At 52.8% G+C, this 18,835-nt stretch overlaps 2 protein-coding genes across 6 annotated transcripts in view; one reads left to right on the top strand and one right to left on the bottom strand.

Moving 5' to 3' along the window:
* DRC1 (dynein regulatory complex subunit 1) overlaps positions 1–14,066 on the top strand; it is a 34,408-nt gene extending 20,342 nt beyond the window's left edge. Inside the window, exons 8-17 of one of the 2 annotated variants that reach the window (XM_024553007.3) lie at positions 1,311–1,450; positions 3,753–3,887; positions 4,215–4,447; positions 7,211–7,323; positions 8,409–8,498; positions 9,019–9,105; positions 10,825–10,991; positions 12,046–12,189; positions 12,557–12,659; positions 13,850–14,066. In XM_024553007.3, coding sequence (XP_024408775.1) covers positions 1,311–1,450; positions 3,753–3,887; positions 4,215–4,447; positions 7,211–7,323; positions 8,409–8,498; positions 9,019–9,105; positions 10,825–10,991; positions 12,046–12,189; positions 12,557–12,659; positions 13,850–13,918 — 1,281 coding nt within the window. In that variant the 3' untranslated portion in view covers positions 13,919–14,066. The remainder of the gene's footprint in view (positions 1–1,310; positions 1,451–3,752; positions 3,888–4,214; positions 4,448–7,210; positions 7,324–8,408; positions 8,499–9,018; positions 9,106–10,824; positions 10,992–12,045; positions 12,190–12,556; positions 12,660–13,849) is intronic. The other variant, XM_045189244.2, reaches the window with a different exon arrangement.
* Positions 14,067–15,459: 1,393 nt separating this feature from the next.
* Positions 15,460–18,835, bottom strand: part of OTOF (otoferlin) — an 82,016-nt gene continuing 78,640 nt past the window's right edge. For 2 of the 4 annotated variants that reach the window (XM_024553011.3, XM_024553010.3), the window contains 5 exons: positions 18,343–18,441; positions 17,949–18,190; positions 17,623–17,801; positions 17,424–17,524; positions 15,460–15,642 (listed from right to left, as the gene is read on the bottom strand). In XM_024553011.3, coding sequence (XP_024408779.2) covers positions 15,462–15,642; positions 17,424–17,524; positions 17,623–17,801; positions 17,949–18,190; positions 18,343–18,441 — 802 coding nt within the window. In that variant the 3' untranslated portion in view covers positions 15,460–15,461. Of the gene's footprint in view, positions 15,643–16,994; positions 17,176–17,423; positions 17,525–17,622; positions 17,802–17,948; positions 18,191–18,342; positions 18,442–18,835 lie in introns of those variants that run through there. The other 2 variants (XM_024553009.2, XM_024553012.2) reach the window with 1 other exon arrangement.

Raw genomic sequence — 18,835 nt, 5'->3', positions numbered from 1 at the left:
GGGGGGTCGTGACAGCTGCCTGCAATCACTTCCTCTGTTGATGCCTTGGCAAAGGTCTGTGGCCTCCTGGAGGGAGATGGGATTGAGGCTTAAAAGAGCTTGTCACGTGGCTGCTTTATCAAGATCTGATTACGCTTAATTGCACCCTCCTTCCTGCCTTTCTACTGGGGAAAGGAGAGGCACTACTGGGGAAAGGAGAGGCATGGGCAAGTGTCTGCCCTGCCTCTAGCTGGCCCTCTCTGATCTTCTTTCCCCAGCCATCCCAACGATCTTTCTGCACGGCCTGCACTGATCACTCTCCTGCTGAACATCTCCAGGGGCCCTCCTTTGCCTGTAGGATAAAGCGCCCAATTCCTACCTTGATCAGGCCCTGCTGCTCTGCCAGCCTCATTTCTGACATCTCCTGCTTGGGGTTTCCTCAAAGCACCTCTCTCTAGAACTTTCTCCTCTCAGGTGTCCACCCGAGTAACTCCTGCCCATTCTCTGGGTCTCAGTTAGCCGTGCTGACGCCATCTTTTCAGGGATGCCTGTCCTGGCCTCGGAAGTGCTCCTCTCATTGGCCCCCTACCACCTTGTGCCAACCCCTCCATTACTTCCTGTCACCAATGCTTGTCACCTGGCCCTCTCCCAGATAGGACAGGACTGTGCCTCATTCACCAGTGTCTTCCCATCAGCCCCTAGTCAAGTGTCTGACCTTCAGGGTGGGGTGAGAGCGGCTTACAGCTGGGAGTTCCCAAGGCAGAGCTTATTCTAGTATTATTATTTATTCATTATTGTATTCGTTCCTGTGTGAACAGCTGCAAACCTGCTTTTCCCTACCCTTTATATTCAGCACTCAACAAATATTTGCTGAATGTGTGAATACAGATAGTGGAAACCCCGAAAGTAAGACTGTGTGTCTGCCCTTCTTTATAATGAACATAGTTTGTTAAGCACTAACACTGGCAGAAGGTCAGGGGGGAACATCATAGGCTTTTGTGGCAGTGTTAACTCTCACAGTACTTCTAGGGGGGCTACTTCAATCTCTACAGGGTCTGGATTGGGGTACAGAGGGAGCAGGACCTGAAGGCTCTAACTCTGATTGCCCTTAGGCGTGAGGTATGGTTGCTTCAGCTTGCCACTAAGTGATTTATGTTTCTTCTGGTTGGCCTTTAATTTGCTTCTCATGACAGATTTTCTTGGGATTCAGGTAGGACACTTGTCCTTATCATTCCTTTGATGGGACTCCAAAATTCACCATCAGGGACTCTCAAGTATAACAAAATTCTACCAGGGCCAATTAGTATTATTTTTTCAAACTTTAACTTTAGATTCTTGAGCAACAACTTCAGCAAATGAAAGCAACGTACCAGCTAAACCAAGAAAAGTTACAGTACAACTTCCAGGTACTGAAGAAGAGAGATGAAGAAAGCACAGTGATTAAATCCCAGCAGAAGAGGAAGATGAATCGGTAAGTGAACATTCTCAGCCTCCTTCTCCTGGGCCCTTCTGTGCTGGAGGTAGGGATGGGCATCTCTTTTGTAGGAGGATCCACTGTCAAAATTATTATTAAAAGTTTTTAAGAAAAGATGACACACTCAACTGGCTCTGCTCTGCCCCACCTCCTCCTGGAAAAGAGCGTAGGGCAAAAAGTAGGCAGGGAATGTGGGGATTGGCAGGTCGGGGGGCAAAGAGGGAGGAGTAGGAACCTTAGGTGTTGGATGAAGAGGATGCGCAGTGGGAGAAGGGAGCTTGGCAGGGCGGGAGGCAGTGAGGGAGGCAGGACCATCCTCACCATCCTATCTTCACTGGCTCTTCCCTCTGGCTTCAAACTTACAGTTTCCCTCATCTCGAGAAACCGGTCAAGGAACCCTGCCACTCCTCTGTAAGCGCACTATCTTCATCCTCTCTGGCCTCTGCAGCCGTTTTCTGTTGCTTATCACTTGCCCCCTCCCCCAACATTCATAATTTGACCTATGACCCCTTAATTGGACAAAAACTTCCCCCCCGTAGGGTACCACTGGTGCCATTCTAGCCAAGCACCATGGCTTTCCCATTTTTATTGGATACCGAATCTCAGAAATGTTTTCGTCAATTTATTCTTAATTGGTGTCCTTGCGGGGTTCTGCCTCTTCTTGCCTGATAAGCTATTCTAGAAAGCATTTTACCCCTTCGACCTTTAAAAAGTTTCATTGCCTTGAACATCAGTCCCATGGCTTTGAATGCCACCTGTGTTGAAGACTGCCAGCTGCATATTCCTAGTCCCGACCTCACCTGCTCACTTTGTCTGCAGCTGCCAAGACACACTTCAACTCCGAGAGTCACCGTCATTTCCTGTGTACAGGTTCTGGAACCAGCTTTGCCGACCGTCCCAGGTCTCCCACCCCCCACTTCACTCCCCTTCATCTTGGCCTTTCATCCAGCCACTTGGGACTTGACTTTTTGTGGAGCCCCTCCTTGCAGCTGTCCTTTCCTGCCCACTCCTTTCTTGCTGCCTTGCTCAGACCTCCAGCATGCAACTGGAGTGTATCTCTGTTTTATTAGCTTCTATAATTAGACAGCACAAAGAAACTCCTTTCCTAAATGATGTGGAAAGACACTTTGGGATGGCTACTTAAAAAAAAATTTTTTTTTTTTGAAACCTACATATAGAAAGTCTCCTAGAATGCTATGGCTAAGAAAATGAATTAGATTTTTTTTATCAGAGACTATGTTAACTAATTGTCACATATTATTGAAGATGCAAATGTGAATTATCAGTGTTTGTGTTTTAGGAACCTTCTGATTATTTCAGAATAATGCTTAAGAGGGAAAATTGTATTTTTAGAATTTTTTAAACCTCAAATATGTCGGCCTTCCACTCGTCTGTTTCTGAGTAAGTGGGGCGCTGACATGAGACACCCACTTTTCAGCGGTTTGAAGCTGAGGTCCGGTCCTGGGTCTCCAAGCTGTGCCTGCCATGCGTATTTCATGGGGCGAGTTTCCACGCACAGGGCTCCTGTGAGCCGTGAGTGGTGGGGCTGTGGCCTGCCGGTGTTCACACCTGGCACTGTGCTGGAGCCTCGGACCACTCTCCTCCCCCGCGAGCCAGGCTAAGTCAGAGACCCCCCCCGGGCGCCCCTGGCACCCTGTGTAGGACTCTCCTATAGCATTTTCCACATGGGGCTGCAATTAATGCTGGCCTTTGTCTCTGACTGGTCTGACATCTTCTCTCTCATCTTTGTATTGGAATATATCTTTGGCACGAAAGAGACCATTGGTGTTTGATGAATGAATGAGTGAGTGAGTGAGAGAGTGAATGAAGGAGTTACCGGACCTGTGATCAGTATCAGCTCTTTGTGAATGGGGGACTCATACATCGCAGGCTTGTGGTGTGCAGTGGTGACTTTTTCTTCTCTCTCTGCCCTATTTCAGAAGGTCGGAGGTTGAGACAGTGTTTTAAATACATGGGGTTGGTGCTGGAGAGGGACACGGACACCTGGTGTGGAGGAAGAGTCAGTCCCACTCTCGACTAGGGGACGGCCTCTCGGTGGGCCTGGGCTTCTGCACTGTTTTAAATGTACTTAGTTCTGGGTGTTCCATGACCTTCTGTCACCTTCCTGTCCTTGATCACCGCGGGAGCTGTGTTTGGGAGGACACAAACCCTCGTGGGAGCGTTTTCTGCCCTTCCTTGAGTCTGACCCTGGGTTCTGCAGAACTGAGCAAAGTAGGTGAAAGGAACATAACACCGTCCGTTCAGTGGCAAATTAACTTCCATTTCCTCTTCCACGCAGCCTGCACGACGCACTGAACAATCTGAGATTAAAATATGCCAAGCAGATAAAGCAGTTTCAGGAGGACAACCAGTCACTAACCTCCGAATACAAACGCCTTGTGATACAGTACAAGGAGCTGCAGAAATCCATGAGGTATTTCAGGCTTTGGGTCCCAGAGTCAAGGCTGCAGGGGAGAAGTTGGTGGTGGCCATGATTTCATTAGACTTTGATATCGGCAGCTGTTCCGGAGCCGGATCAGGGCACAAAAGAGTCCTCTATGCTGTCTTCCTTGTCCCTTCCCTTACATGTCACCTACCTTTTCTTGAGGCTTACTGGGATGGCCTTCAGTCTATCATAGGTGAGGGGCAGTGGCCCAGGATTTACCACAGTTCTATCTCAGCTCTCGCTCTCCTACTCATTGAAGGGACCCTAGCCAGGCCCTGGGGTCAACTGATCACACTCAGTAACTCTCCTTCACAGGCATTTTGCTCTTATTGATAACGAGAAGTTTCGGGAAGTTTGGCTGATGAACGAAGAGGAGGCAAAGGATCTGATAAGCAGAGCCTTTAATATAGACAGGATCATCCACACGCATCATCTGGGGCTCCCCTGGACCGCACCTGATTTCTGGTTCCTGAAGAATGTGGGGCCCATATCTCGGAACCAGCAGAAGTCCGCCACACGTATATTAGAAGAAGTGCTGATGCAAACAGGTGACGAGAACAGAGCCAAAGAGCCTTAGGACTGCAGAGGCCCTCTGAGAACATCAGGTCAACCCATTCATTTTACCGATAAGGAAACTGCGGTCTAAATAAAGCAGGGGAGGAGGTCTCAGGGCCAGGAGGTCTGTGGACTGTGATTGGTTGACATGGCGTGTAAGTCTCTAATTTGTAGCTTTACCCTCTGCACTGTATTACCAACTGGAAGTTAGATCTAGAAGCTTGATATCAGATTCAGGTCCAATTTATTTTTGCGAAGTACACTGTTGTGTATCTCCCTTGGGATAAACTAAGGTCAGGTTGTCTCTCTTTTTGTGATGTGAGCAACCACTGATAATCATTGTATAAGATCCATTAACTGCATTAGGGATTGCAAAATGGTGATATTCTAAGTTTTATCACAATGCCATCATTTATTAGCTGGAACACTTCCGAAAAGAGAATATTCACCTCGTCAGCTATTTGTTCCTCTGAGACGTAGTTTGTATGGGAAAAGCAGGATAGCGGCTTATTCTTTCTTTATTTACCAGTTTGCAAAATAAATGGGTTTCCAGTATTTTCCAAATTTTATGTATATAATGAACACATGGATTTAAACAAATTTGATATGTTTTGCTTTTCTGCAATTATTATCCTTACTGATGCTCAAAGGGTCCTGTCTTTGGCCAGCGGGGTCTCTTCGTGTTGCCTTCTGGGTCCTGCAGACACAACCCTAGTCGTCTTTGACAGTTTCCTGGCTCTCCAGAATGGCCAGAGGTTCCAGGCCCACATTACACTTCTCCCGCTTTGAGTTTGGAAGCAGCCATTTCTCCAGGGACACCTGGTTCTTTGCAGTAGGGAATGGTATTTTGACACTGTAGTCTGGGTACTGGAGCGCTCATTGTTCTGGTTTGCTCACTGTCTCTAGAACTTCTCAGTGGACAAGCCCGGGGTATAGGATTATGTTTCTTTTTAAAGATTTATTTACTTATTTTTAGAGAGAGGGGAAGGAAGACAGAAAGAGAGGGAGAGAAACATCAGTGTGTGGTTGCCTCTCACACGCCCCCAACCAGGGACCTGGCCTGCAACCCAGGCATGTGCCCTGACTGGGAATCAAACCAGTGACCCTTTGGTTCACAGGCAGGCACTCAATGCACTGAGCCACACCAGCCACGGCAGGATTCTGCTTTACAGACAAAATAAGTCGTGTGTTCATCCTGATACTTCCTCCTCATCAGGATGACAGGGTTTTCCCTTCATCTTATCAAAGTCTATCTCTTTTCTTCTAACTTGAAAATCTTGGTACTCAGTGACTCCAGAATAATTACTCATTGCTTTTATGACAATACCTTAGAATAGTCTCCGAATAAAAACCATCAACCCTGCCACTGCAAATGATTACTAAAAAGAGTTCAAACTTTTCCACACTTCTTTCTGCTCTGAGGGTGTATTGCATTAGGGACGCATAGATTGCTGTCCTTTAAAGTCACTTAGACTAGTTTCTATGTGGTCATATCACCAACTGCATATGCATTTAGGTCTTTTTGTTTTACTTTTGATATTGGGGATTGCCTTTTGCGATTTAATTTTGTTTCATAATTGTGTAAAATAGTCACGTGTTCCAAAGTCAAAGGTACAAAACAAGCTATACTCAAACAAGTGCAGCTTTTGTCCTCCCCTGCCCCATTCCACCCGTCCTCCAGGGAACTATTTAACAATGTCTGCTTCCTCCTTTCATTGCTTTTAAAAATTATAAACAAATATTTGAACATATTTATACAGACCATTTTTATAAGGTAAGTGAGAGCCTATGCTTACCTCCACCTTGCTTTTTTCACTCACAGTATGTTCTGGAGACCAGTCTGTAGTAGTAAGAAGAAATATTCTGTATTCCTTTTGCATTTTGCACTCTATCGTATGGCTGCGCCATTGTTTATTCGGAGGGTCCCTCTGTGGGTTATTTGGGGTATTTCCAGTTTTTTGTTTGTTCACTTTTGCTATTACAAACATCACTGCAATAAATAGCTTCGTGCCCGTGTGTTTTCCCAGTGAGTCGCGGGGACAGGTCCCTAGGAGGAGGAGCGCAGGATCGAAGGACGAATGCCTCCGTCACTCTGTCGGCTGTGGCTCCGTAGTTCCCACTAGCAGTTTGATATCTTGTACTTGTCAAAATACTATCTCATTTCACCTTTTGAGCAACTAGTAAAACCTGGGTCATATTATGATTTTTATTCTTATTTTCAGATGAAGAACATACAGTCTAAAATGCTTAAATATGTTCAGTTTTAATTAAGACAATTTTTGGATCTTGCTATCAGCCGCCAGGTCTTGCTGATGATGTCCTTCTGTGAGGCGGTCTCTTTCCCCACCTTGCAGCTGGCCGCTCCTAATCCGCTGCGGGTGTAGAAGCCACACAGCAGGCGTGCCGGGTGGAGCTCTCGGGTGAGAGCGAGTGGGCTCACGCTCTCTGCAGCTCCCACTTCCTGCTCCTGGCTGCATTTTGAGGAAGATGTTTCCAGGTAGATGAAATTTGGAAAAGTGAGGCATTATAGGCTGTCCAAGAATGGCAGAATTCTCAGGAAACTCTCTTATTACCACCCGTTTTTTCCCCCATGATAGGCTTTCTTCAGCTAAAGAGACTTGAGAGTACCTTAGAGAGGCTTTTTAAAGAGGTTTACTTTTCTCAAGGGAAGACATTTGACTGTTTCTCAAAGTCCGCCAGGACGAGGAATGATCTCTTTCTTTCCTCTCTCTCTCCTCTCTACGCCCCATCTGCAGAAGAGGAGGAGGCGGAGGAGGCCGGCGCAGCACCAGAGTCTTACCTGGACCTGCCAAAGCAAGTTTCAGCGAAAACTACCAGAAAGATCCTGATGCTCTTGTGTGACGAGTCGGTGAGGGGCTGCAGCAGAGGGTCTCCTGGCGGGTGGCCTTGCCGACTTTCTGCTGCCGCTCCTTGCTGTGCTGCTTCTGATGACTCTGGCCGGGCCAGATGTGGCCTGGAGGCAGGAGGGGACCAGCCCTCAGGAGTGTTGCTGGGATGTTCACAGACAGGCCATGCCTCACTGACAAATAGGATCTCCCTTTGCAGGCCAGCCAGGCATAGTCCGGGCTGGCCAATGGGCTCCTGCTAATTTAAAAAAAAAAAAAGCTCATTCTGCAAGAGAAGGGGCACCCGTGTCCCCTCTGTGAACCCACCTGCCAAGTAGTGTGGCCACAACCGTCATGGCCCTTCTCTGGGAGCCCCGTTTGCGATTCCTTGGGATGCGTTAGGCTTTGGCTATCTGCACTGCACGTTAGCAAACCCACTAGGCTTCGGGTAAGGGCTGCATCAGAGCTGGTTCGGCTGGAAGTTGGGCTGTCACCAAGTGTGATGAATGTTTATTTAGATTTTGCAGTTCTGGGATGGTGAAAGAGGTAGAGCAAGGATCAGCGGTCTCCAGTCCCGTTGGGACCATTGGGACAGTTTCCTTGGCACAAAGGCTGGCTCGTGACACTGAGGGTGGCTGCTGCTGAAGGAAGCGGCCGGCAGGTGCGCCCTCTCTGATGCAGGCTCGCTGCCAGTGGCCGCCTGGCCCCTGCCTGCTTCCAGCCTTTCCGTGCCTGCAGCTGTGTTCTGAGGATATTTGGGGACTGGCCTGTGAGTGAAGTGACATTGGGAGGGAGGGAAGCTGTGACTGGATCAGGTCTGGACTGCTGTGGGCAGTTCAGGTGTTTACCTGGGGGCTTGTGGGGGAGGTGAGTCCACACCCCTCCTGAGGTGGGGGGACTAAACTCACAAGGAGGAGTGGCTTTGTTCCTGGCAGGGGCTTGAAGACACCTGAAGGCCTTTCTCTGGGGAGCCTGCGGCCCAGAGTCTCATCCCTGGGGATCTGCTCTGAGGAGTCATCCCCAGCTGGCTGCACAGAGGAGGCTACAGAGCCTGGGACGTGCTCCTGAGAGCTGTCTCTGACTGGAGATGTCGTCTTCCTTTCCTCAGGGTTTCCTCATAGAGAGCAAGCTGCTGAGCCTTCTCCTACCCCTGGAGAAGAACGAATCCTACCTGCTGAGGTTGGACGCCATTTTCTCAGTGAGTCTCGCGGGGCTGAGTGGACATGGGGTGGGGGCCTCATTCTAAGACAGCCCCCTGTGTCTGCCCAGCATTGCCTCAGCCATGGGAGCAGATGAAGCCTCAGCAGCCCATCGCTCCCCTTCCTACTCTCCACGCAACAAGTGGGTCTCAGAGTTGTTTACATGTCTCCCAATCCCTGGCCCGTCCTCTGCTAGCTTCTTTCTTTCATGTCCAGCTCGTGGACCACAGAATCTCCCCCACACCCCTAAACTCAGATGCATGTTCAGCCCCCTTTAGCGTTCTTGTGCCCCCCAGGCTTGTGTGACTCTGAGCCCTGATTGTCTGATTGTTCTGACGTGTGTGACCCGCATTCGCTGCACATCCCCATGTGGAAGGCCTCTTCCCTGGGCCGTGGCAGCCACCGGAGACATTGAGGGGAGCAAGTCAAGCCTCTCCTCTCAGGAGCTGAGGGTCCAACAATCCCTGCAGCGGGGGGACTCCCTATGTGGAGTTTGAGGTCATTCTGTTTTTTCCCCAGGCCCTTGGAATTGAAAGTGAGGATGACCTGTATAAACTGGTGAACTTCTTCCTCAAATACCAAGCTCATCACCTGCCTTCCAGCCAGGTGAGCTGAAGTGCAATTGAAAAGAGCATTTTAAATCCTCCCGGAAGCCCCCAGAAGGCATTGCTACCATTGAATAGTATGTCTAGAGAAACAGTGAGGGCTTACACAGGGATAGCGAAGTTAGCGTCTCATTTGTATTATCATGTTTCCTATTTGCAAAGGGGAGAATGGCTGGGGATGAGAGGCTGCTCTGATGCTGAGGCCCGACGTGTCTTTTCCGGGGCCCACCCTCAAAGCCAGTCCTCCCAGGTGAGACCTGCGCCCTCCAAGTTAACAATATCCTGCAAAGCCGAGCCCATTTGTACTGCCTCTCTTGATTGTAACTGATGATTCTGAGGAAGTCGTTATGGTAAAAACTTGAATTTAAAAGATGATTTTAATAGTATTGCTAACCCCATCATGAGTACCCCGATATGTTTCCAAAAAGAGTTAGTTGTGTGGACAAAAGCCAGAAGCCATAAAGAAGGAAAAAAGGGATATATTTGAGTAGATTAAAAAAAAATTCTGTCAGGCAAAAATCACTATAAATAAAGTTAAGATAGACGTGACAGCTGGGAAAAAATATTTTAAACTCGTGACAGCTGAGGACTAATTTCCTTAATATATAAAGAATTCCCGTAACCAATAAGAAAAAGATAACTCAGTAGAGCAGACAAGGGAGCTGATCAAATATTCCCTGGAAGAGGCAATACAAATAACTTTTAAACATGTAAAAAGATAACGAGGCTTTCTGGTACTGAGAGAAATGCAAACTGAAACTGCTCAGGTTTATTTCCACCTGCCCGGCTGGCAAACATCTGCAGGTGTGAGAACACGCAGTGGTGGCCGAGGGGTGGGGAGCAGGCAGGCTCACAAGCTGCTGGTGGGAGTGGACATGGTTGCGGCCTCCATGCGGGGCCGTTTGGCAGCAGCACGTACAAAACCATATGTCTTATGCTGCGATTTCTCCCCTGGGACGGGTGTGTCCACATTTGAACTGTGTTTGTTGTAGCTTGTTCATTGCAGCGTTGTGTAAAGTGGCAGAAGATCAGAGACAACCCGAATTTCCATCATTAAGGACTTGATTAAATAACATAGGGGGCATCTGTGCAATGGAATAGTATGCAGCTGTGAAAAAGAACAAAATGTTCTTTGTGTATTCATTGGAAAAGACCACTGAGATATACTGGTGTGTGAGGAAGCAGAGTGCAGAATGGCGTGTGTTGGAGGGCGCCATTTATGTGAAAGCAGGATGGGAAAGTGTGAGCTGGTACAAACACGGTGTGTCTTTGGAAAGCTATGTAAGAAACTGACCACTCCGGTTTGTGTGGGAAAGTAAACTGAATGGACTGAGAAGTGAGAGTGGGAGGAAGACTCTTTTAAATTTGGAAATTAAAATAAAATGTATTTTGTATTAAGATTCAAAAGGAGGTCTGTATCACACAGGCGTTGTGAGCACCAACGCTGTGAACGCAGCTTTGGAAAGGGACCATTAGCATCATTCTGGAGCCTCCATGTGCCTCGCCCTGGTCCCGTCCCCCTTCTTTTTCCACTCTTTGTCCTCACTACTCCTTTTCCTGTGTAAATGTCTCCCTCTGATCTTTTCTGTAACTTCTTGTACATTTTTCTCTTTTTCCCTCTGCCTGTCTGTTTTTATATGCTCATGCCTGTGTATCTCCAACCCGTAGTTACCCCGACACCTTCTGCAGATCAGTCCCTGGTGTCTGTCACCCCCTGCAGGAGCGAGCAAGCCTGACGTCCGCATTGGAGCCAGCCGAGCAGCTGGACCCCCAGGGAGAGAAGGAAAGTCTTGAGGAAGAGGAGGCCCCCTCTTCTCCCAGGCTCATCCACCCCAACGATGTCCTTAAGATCCTGGAGGCCTTTGTCATGGGCCTGAGGAAGCCCAGGTGGGCTGTGGTGCAGAGGGCTTGCCTGAGAATGGGGGGAGCTGGATGGGGTGACGGGCCAAGCAGAGGTGAGGGAGACTGCTGAGCAAGAACTTGGGGGAGTGAGTAAGGGGATATCTGAAGGGAGGGCTAGAGGAATCAGTGGACATTAAAATGAAAGAAATGGGGCGTAGAAGTGATTTCATTTACCATTCATTCATTCATTCATTCAGTGAATATTTACTGGGGCCTGCTCTGTGTAGGCCCATGGGAATAGCACCTTGTGAGCAAATGATGGTCAAAGCATATACCAGGGGTCATGTTGCTTAGGGGAGGCCTGTCAGAGAGGACTTGAGGAGGCGGTGACTCAGAACTGGGTTTTCCTAGGTGGATAAAGTGGAGGGAAGGGCATTTCAGGGTGTTACAGCACAGGAAAAGGCCTGTGTGTTCAAGAAGAATGGCAGAGGTGTGGCTAGAGTGTCAGGGGTCTGGGAGGTGGGACCAGGGGGTGGGAGAGCCAGGTCAAACCTGGAAGAGCCTTTCTGAATGTGCCCAAGATTTTGGTCCTCACCCATTAGTGGCCTGGAGCCAGAAAGGGTCTTAAGCAGTGGGGGAGCGTGCTTAGACTCGGATTTTAGAAAGATCACCTTGGCGGCAGGTTGGCTACAAGGAGAGCGATGGGAAGATTGGTCAGGGGGAGGTGATAGCCTGGGTCAAGGCTACCCTAGGGGGGATGGAGAGGCAGTGACAGAGTCTGAGAGCAGTTCTGGAAGTCTTAGTGAGAGAAGTGGGCATGGTAATGAGCTTTAAAGCCAGTGAGATAAACCGATTGAGAGAAAAAGGGTAAGTAAAACCCCAGTGGTGCTCACAAAAGTGACAGGGGCACCAAGGATCGGGAACAGTGGTGACAAGTCTGTGTCCTTTCTGAGACCCTCCTGTAATCTGATAAGCTTGCATAACTGACTGGGAAGGTGACTGGAGGGAAAGCAGGAGGTCTGTGAGGGACAGGCACTGTGACTGGCGGGTCCGGGTGGTGCCAGGCGGACTTGATGGCACCAGTGCCCTTGACCTTCAGGGACTCTCGGGCACCAGTGAAGTTGCTGAAGGAAGTGCGGGATAACTCCAAGGACTCTGAGTACTGGAAGGCCCTGGCCACGGTCATCTCTCAGGCCACGCAGAACCTCTGGGATGGTCTATACATGGCCTTGGAGAAATACCAGTGAGTGTGTGTGTGTGTGTGTGTGTGTGTGTGTGTGTGTGATGCCCCAGGAGGGGCGAGCTGGGCATGTAGAGGGGAGGCATCCTGCTCTGAGTGTCCACACTTGCCACCTCCCTGTCCATGAACTCTTAGAAACTTCCTTTGGGAACTCCTGGTGGGGCTGTGCAGTGCTGGTGACTGGCCCTCTGGCCCTGCTTTTTTGGTTCTGTTCCCATGAGCCTAGCTCATTCCGGAGGCAGGAGGGCTGCTCTGGAGGGCATGGCTTCTGGGGCCCTCTCCCACCTCTAGCCAGAACAGAAACATAGGGATCCTCAGTAGAGGATGGAAGAAGCTGAGGGCGGGGTCTCACTGATTTTTCTGCCCAAAGCCTTGTCCTGACGCAGCGGGCCAAGCTGCTGGCAGAAAATAGCGCCCTGGAGCAGCAGAACACCGAGCTCCAGATGCTGCTGCAGCGGTACCTGGACTCCAAGGTGGGTGATGGGGACCCTCCGAGGAGGGTGGGCGGGGGAGGTGGGGGCAGAGGTTGGGGGGGCCCAGGAGCTGATATTAGGAAATGAGGAGCCCCCTCCCTGACCTGAGGCAAGTGGGCTCTGGGATGTGGGTTGCCATGTTGTCCGTGACACCGTGGTTCTGGGCAGCAGCCACTCATTGGGCCACTCTCAGATGCTGGGCCAGAGCAGCGCCAGGTGACAGCTGGCTGAGCCCCTCCAGAGGAGTTTTCTTTTTGGTCCGAACAACCAGCTGTGAGGAAGCGAGGGCAGAAATGATTCTCCCCCTTGCACAAAAAGGAGAATCAAAACCTGGAGACTCCATGACCGGCCCAGAGCACAGGCTCTCCCCGCCCTGCCAGCCCAGGCTGTCTGGCCTGCGATGTGACGTGGGCAGAGGGGGCTCCAGCTGGAGCAGCTATTCCCTGACTCCCACTCATGCCCACTCCAGCTATAGTTGGGCAACTTCCCCATGGCCCAGCAAGGGGAGAATTCTCATGTCTCTGCTCCCTTTGGTTGGTAACACGGTTAGCTGCAGGCTCTGATTTGCTGATGGGGTGTCCTTCACGTGGTGCTGAGCCTGTGGACCAGGAGGGTCATGCCATCGGGCCGAGCACAGTTCCTCTGCCATCAACTGTGCATGTGAGAGGTGACTGAGGCCAGCCACAAGGCTGGGCCCTGGGGCCGTGTGGCCTGGTGTGGTTTCAGGCCCCAGGCTGCATCTGAACAGGGGGTGTGGTAAGCTTGGGTATCATGACGACCTCGTGGCCTGTGACACGAGGATTCAGACATTAGGGCACCATGGTCCACCCTTCCATCGATGCTACTGTGTACAAGAGGATGGGGAGGATGAAGGGAAGTGCAGGGCTAGACTGGGGGGCTGGGATGGCAAGTGAAGAGGGGAAGAGAATTGGAGAGAAGGGATCTGAGTAGAAGGCTAAGAACACCCCCAGAGGCTAGCTAGCTGGAGCGGAAGCCGAAGAGCAGCCTTGGAGCCTGTCTCCTGGAGGAGGGCAGACGTGGGCTTTCCCGGAGGCCTGGACACAGGGGCGGAAGTGCACGCAGAGCTGCACAGGCCTGTGGGACTGTCCACAAGTGTACCTGGCCCCCGGGGGGCATGAAGGAGGACGACCCTGGGGAACAGGTAATGACCTTCACTCCCTCTTTTCCAGATAAACTCGGAACTGCAAATTCCTCCGATTCAGGTGCTCCAGATGCCCCCAAAACCGAACCAGCCCTGATGAGGTGCTGTGTTAGAGCGGGCCCTGGAGTTGGTGCTGGTGCCGGGGCTGGCACATGTCCCCCGGGGAGCTGCAGGGCGCACTCTGCACGCCCAGAGCTGCCATTTGTAAAGTGACAAGATCAGTGACCTGTATCCCGTAGTCACGATTAAAGTCATTAAAAAGTTGTGGCTGAATCTTTTTGAAGAGGTCTGGTCCAATGAGGCACAGGCCCCTGCCCCCACCTCCGGGTCAGGAGAGGACTGTGTCCCTGGCCTCAGGCTAGGGCAGGCGAACAGGCGCCTTTCTGTCAGATGAGGCCGGGCCAGTGGCATGGGGCTCCCTTGTTGCTTTGGGGGGCAGTCGGTGCCTGTGCATGGAAGCTGGAACTTTGGGCAGCTGGCGGGGTCTTCAGCTTTCAGACTCCTTGGGCCTGCAGCAGGACCCTTTTGGGGAGCTTCTGAGGCCCTTGGGTGCACCCTGCTGTGCCCTCTGGGCTGTGGTGTGAGGCTCCTCCCATGGGCGGTCTGGGCAGGTGGCCCTGTGCCTTAGGCCTGCCCTGAACGCTGGGCCATGAGGCCACCCAAAGGAAGTGTCAGAGGGGCCAGCTGGTACTGAGTTTGCCAACCTCAAAGTACTTACTGGCCCTGCGCCCCATGCCATTTCCCCCACTTGAGCAGATTTGTCAGCTCAGTGTTTGATTTCTTTTATTAAGAGAAAAATCACCACTCAAGAAAGGAAGAACAGCCAAGGGAATCCCAGCTCACGCAGACAGGGGGCAGCACTTCAAGTACAAACTCCTGGCTGCAACTGGAGGGACTGAAAGGGCCAGCTGTGGAGGCGGGTGGCACAGGGGCTGCCTGGGGCGGCGGGGAGGGCGAAGGGGCTCATCTTAGACTTTCGGACAGTAGCCAGGGCAGAGGAAGCTCTGAGAATCCGTAAAAACCCACAAGTCACCCACAAGTCAGCCACGAGTCCCCACCTGGCGGCTGCCTGGGCAGGAGGAGGAGCCACGTGGAGTGTGCTGGGGGGAAGCAGTCACCGCAGGATCACTGGGGAGGGTCTGGTCTGATTCTGCAGAGCAAAGACCTGCGGTGTCACTGTCCTCACAGGATTGTGTCTGGGGAGGGGAGGGGATGCTCCTTGCTCATTCATTTGTTTTAAAGCTCTGGGCACTGACCCATGATTCTGGGTGAACTTCATTCAAGCTTTAGTTCTGACTGGAAGGCCTGGGGGAGGGTTTGGGGTGGCTTCCCTGGGAGCCAGGGCCTGAAGAAGGGTGGAGCCTCAGCAGGGAGGGGCAGCCCCCAACCCCTGCCCACACCCACACCCCCATCCCACAGGCACCAGAGGGGCAGGACCGGGCCAGCCCCAGGCCTGGGGAGGAGAGGGTGGGCAGTGGGCCATCACCAGCCCAACAAGCAGGAGACTGGCTCCTGGGACCTGAGGCCTGAGGGTGGACACAGGGCTCCTCAGCCTCCCCCCAGGGAGTCTGGAAAGCCCACACCAGGGGAGGGGCATACACACAGGCCCAGGAGGGGGCTGCGGGGAGGCTGCAGGGATTTCACGCCCCCAGGAGCTTCTTGACCATGTAGCCGGGGAGGCTGTAGAGGAAGAGGCCAAGCATGAGCAGCGCCAGCAGCGCCAGCACGATCTTGATGATGAGCCACTTGTAGCGCGTGCAGATGAGGTACTTGATGGACTTGAGGGGGTTGAGGAACCAGACGAAGGCGGTGTCGGGCCGGCTGGGGGAGGGGGAGGTGTGGTCAGGGCACCTCATCCCCTCCGCGCTTCTGACCCCAAGAGACCCTGTCCAGCATGGCCTCAGTCCCAAAGTAGTGAGTGCTGGTGACAGGGTCTGAGCCCATTTCTAAGCACTGGGTGTGCCACTTACATTCCCATTTGCAGGACCTTCTGGCATCCCAACCTCCTCCCTGGGCCTAGGCGGCATTTCTGGCCGCTGGGCAGCCCTGAGCTGCCGCCTGAACACCTGCAGCCGTGGCCTGGGCAGTGCTGATTATCAGGAAGCGCCTCTATCGAGCAGCTCATTGTGTAGGGCCCAGTGCTGCCCCTGTTCTCTCTCTGTGAGACCACGTTTCTCAGCCTCCCCCACAGATCTGAGGGGCCCTGTAGGGCACAGGCCACAAGCACTGACATGCCCACCGTCAGGGTGTGACCTCCGCACACCCTGCCTTCCGCACGGCCTCCCAGCCAAGCAGTGCTTGTGGAGCTTTGTGTTGTTTGTGTTACAAGACAATAGGTCCTACAAAATGTCAGGACGTAAAATTGAAGACGCTTTTTCAGACGCCTGCCTCGCCGACTCTGGGAGGATGTGGGCTGCACCCCCCAGAGGTGTGCTTGGCATAGATGGGGCTGCAGTGTGGGGCGTGGGTGCAGGGCACCAGTGTCTGACCCCAGCAGGGACATGCCAGTTAGCACCTCGCTGAACCTCAGTTTCCTCACTTATACCATGGGTGAGCGGTAGAGCCGGTGGGTGGAAGGGTGGAGTGAGACCGGAAGGGCGAAGCTGTCAGTGCAGTGTCTGGCACTGAGCGGGTGCTCAGCAAATGTTGGCTGCTAAGGCGTTGGAACTGGATGGAGCTACTTAACTGTCCTGCCGGGTGGAGAAGGGCTGTGGGTGGGCAGGTGGATGCTGCAGGAATTACTCAGGACTTGCTGGCTAAGCCTAGCCAAACCCTTTCCCCTTCCCTGTCCATATCTCAGCTTCTTTCTGCCGGGGGAGTTGGGTTAGTCTGGTAGGCATGTTTCTGGGGGAAGAAGTGGTGTAGTTTGAAGAATGCTGGACTGGCAACTTGGAAACCTAGGCTGAGTCCTAGCTCTCCCCTAATTTGCTAGAGGGCCTTGGGCAACTTACTTCACCTCTTGGGCCCAATAAGTAATCATGTAAAATAGTCATTTCCAGTTCTCAGAGCCTATGAAACCGTTGGAAGTACTTATCAAGCTTTGTGAAACTTCCTGTGTATACATGTGTGCAATTATGTGTGTGTGCATGTGTGCATGTGTGTGCTGTGCATGCTGTCAAACTCTAAGTCCAGAGGAAGAAGGGAGGAGTACCAGACCCAGGAGGATGCCGGGCTCAGGCCCCCAGGATCTTCTTGACTAGGTAGCCAGGCACAGAGTAGAGGAAAAGAGCGAGGAGGAGGAGCAGCAGCAGGAGCAGCAGCAGTTTGAGGAGCAGCCAGCGATACGTGTGCCACAGGAAGTAGCGGGCAGACTTGAGAGGGTTCAAGAACCAGATGAAGCTCGTGTCTGGCCGGCTGGAGCAGCAAGAGGAGCAGGGGGAGCACGGAGAACAGACGCAGAGGGTGAAGGCTCAGGGAGTGGCAAGGGGGCTTGGCCAGGAGGGGGCGCTCTGGGCTGAGTGGGTAGTTCTCAGGAAGGGATAAGAGGGCGGGGGTGCCTGCAGAGTGGAGGCAACAAGACCAGACGGTTCTGGCCCCTCTTTCCTGTTCCAGTGACCCCAGGGGCCAGTGTGGCAGGGGCTCCAGGCCAGCAGGGCACTCACTTGGGTTTCTCTAGGGGGTCGGGTTCATTGCGGGCAAGGCCCACTGGATTCTTCTCCGCCTCCTCGGCCGTCAGTAGATGCAGCTCGGCCTCCACCTTGCCCTGCAGAGAGGAAGAGGACGGTCCCAATGTCTAGGCCAGGTGCCAGGCCCCTAGCCCTGGCTCAGCCCTGGCCACCGCCCGAGCAGTGGGCTGCCCACCGTGAGCTCAAACTCATCATTCTCGTTGCGGGCCAGGAGAGGCCACCAGCCTTTGACACGCTTCTGCTTGAAGATGGAAACCAGGGGCACGTCCATCTCCCCCGTGGCCATCTCCATGGTGCACTGCTTGGCTGTCTTCGCACCCCGCGGGAACCGGTTCAGGTCCAGCTCGATGGCCCCTGTGGAGACCTCAGAGTCAGCACTGACAGTCTGGTTGGAATGACCCCGCCCTACACCCAGAGTGGGCTCTCCCTGTCCCCACCTCCCCCGTCCCCATCCCCTCCGTTGCGGGTTGCCCAGTCCCCCAGCCCAGCCCAGCCCTGCACCCAGGAAGTCGTCAGCGGAGAAGTGGTCCGCGTCCCAGATCTGCAGGGTGAGCCGCGCTGGGATCTTGTACTCGGTCTCGTCCCAGGAGAACATGGATTCCTTTTTTGAGATGACAATCTTTTCCTCGGCGGCCAGGTAGTCAAAGGGGAAGATATAGCGCCAGTTGAAGTTGCCCTCCCCAGTCAGGGAGTGGTAGTGAACGTCCGTGTCCTGCTTGTCCTCCTGCTGGCCCTTCAGCCACCTGCAGAGAGCCGCCCACGACAGACCTGCAGCCACGCCAGCGGGGCCTCTCCCCACCCCACAGCTCCCTCTGACCTCGCCCTCCTCTCCTGCCCACCAGGAAGGTGGGCTCACTCTGCCCAGCCCCTGCCCAGCCAGGGACCTCTCACCCACCCCCGCACAAAAATGTCACTGGACTTCTCCCCGGTGAAGAAGTCGTCGTCCTCCAGGACCACCTCGTCCGTGTTCCACACGATGACCCGTAACTCATACCTGGGCAGGGGGAGAGGCTGGTTAGTGGTCGGGGTGGGGGATGTGGGTGACGCAGGGCCTTGGGGCCAGGATGGGCAGGGGGCTGGAGGTGAGATGGCGGAGGGAAGTCCTGGGGACTTGGGGTGAGCCTGGGGCCTGGGCAGGTTGGAGCTGAGAGAGTAGAGGGGGAGGAGAGCTATTGGGTTCCTGCATCAGCCAGTTGGAACTTGGGAGGAGAACGGCTGTGGTCCTGGGGGGAAGCCAGACTGGCTGGGATGCTAGGACCCAGAGCACACTGCTGGCCAGGGAGGCTGGCTAGGGTAGGGCTGGGCAGGGCTCAGAGCCTCAGGAGCAAGGTCCCTGTCTCCAGAGGCCAGAGCTCCAGTCCAGTTCTAGCAGAAATTACGTTTAAGCC

The sequence above is a fragment of the Desmodus rotundus genome, chromosome 5, assembly GCF_022682495.2.
Source record: "Desmodus rotundus isolate HL8 chromosome 5, HLdesRot8A.1, whole genome shotgun sequence".
NCBI lineage: Eukaryota > Metazoa > Chordata > Mammalia > Chiroptera > Phyllostomidae > Desmodus > Desmodus rotundus.
The sequence above is the reverse complement of the archived record's forward strand: the minus strand, read 5'-3'. Positions and strand labels throughout refer to the sequence as shown.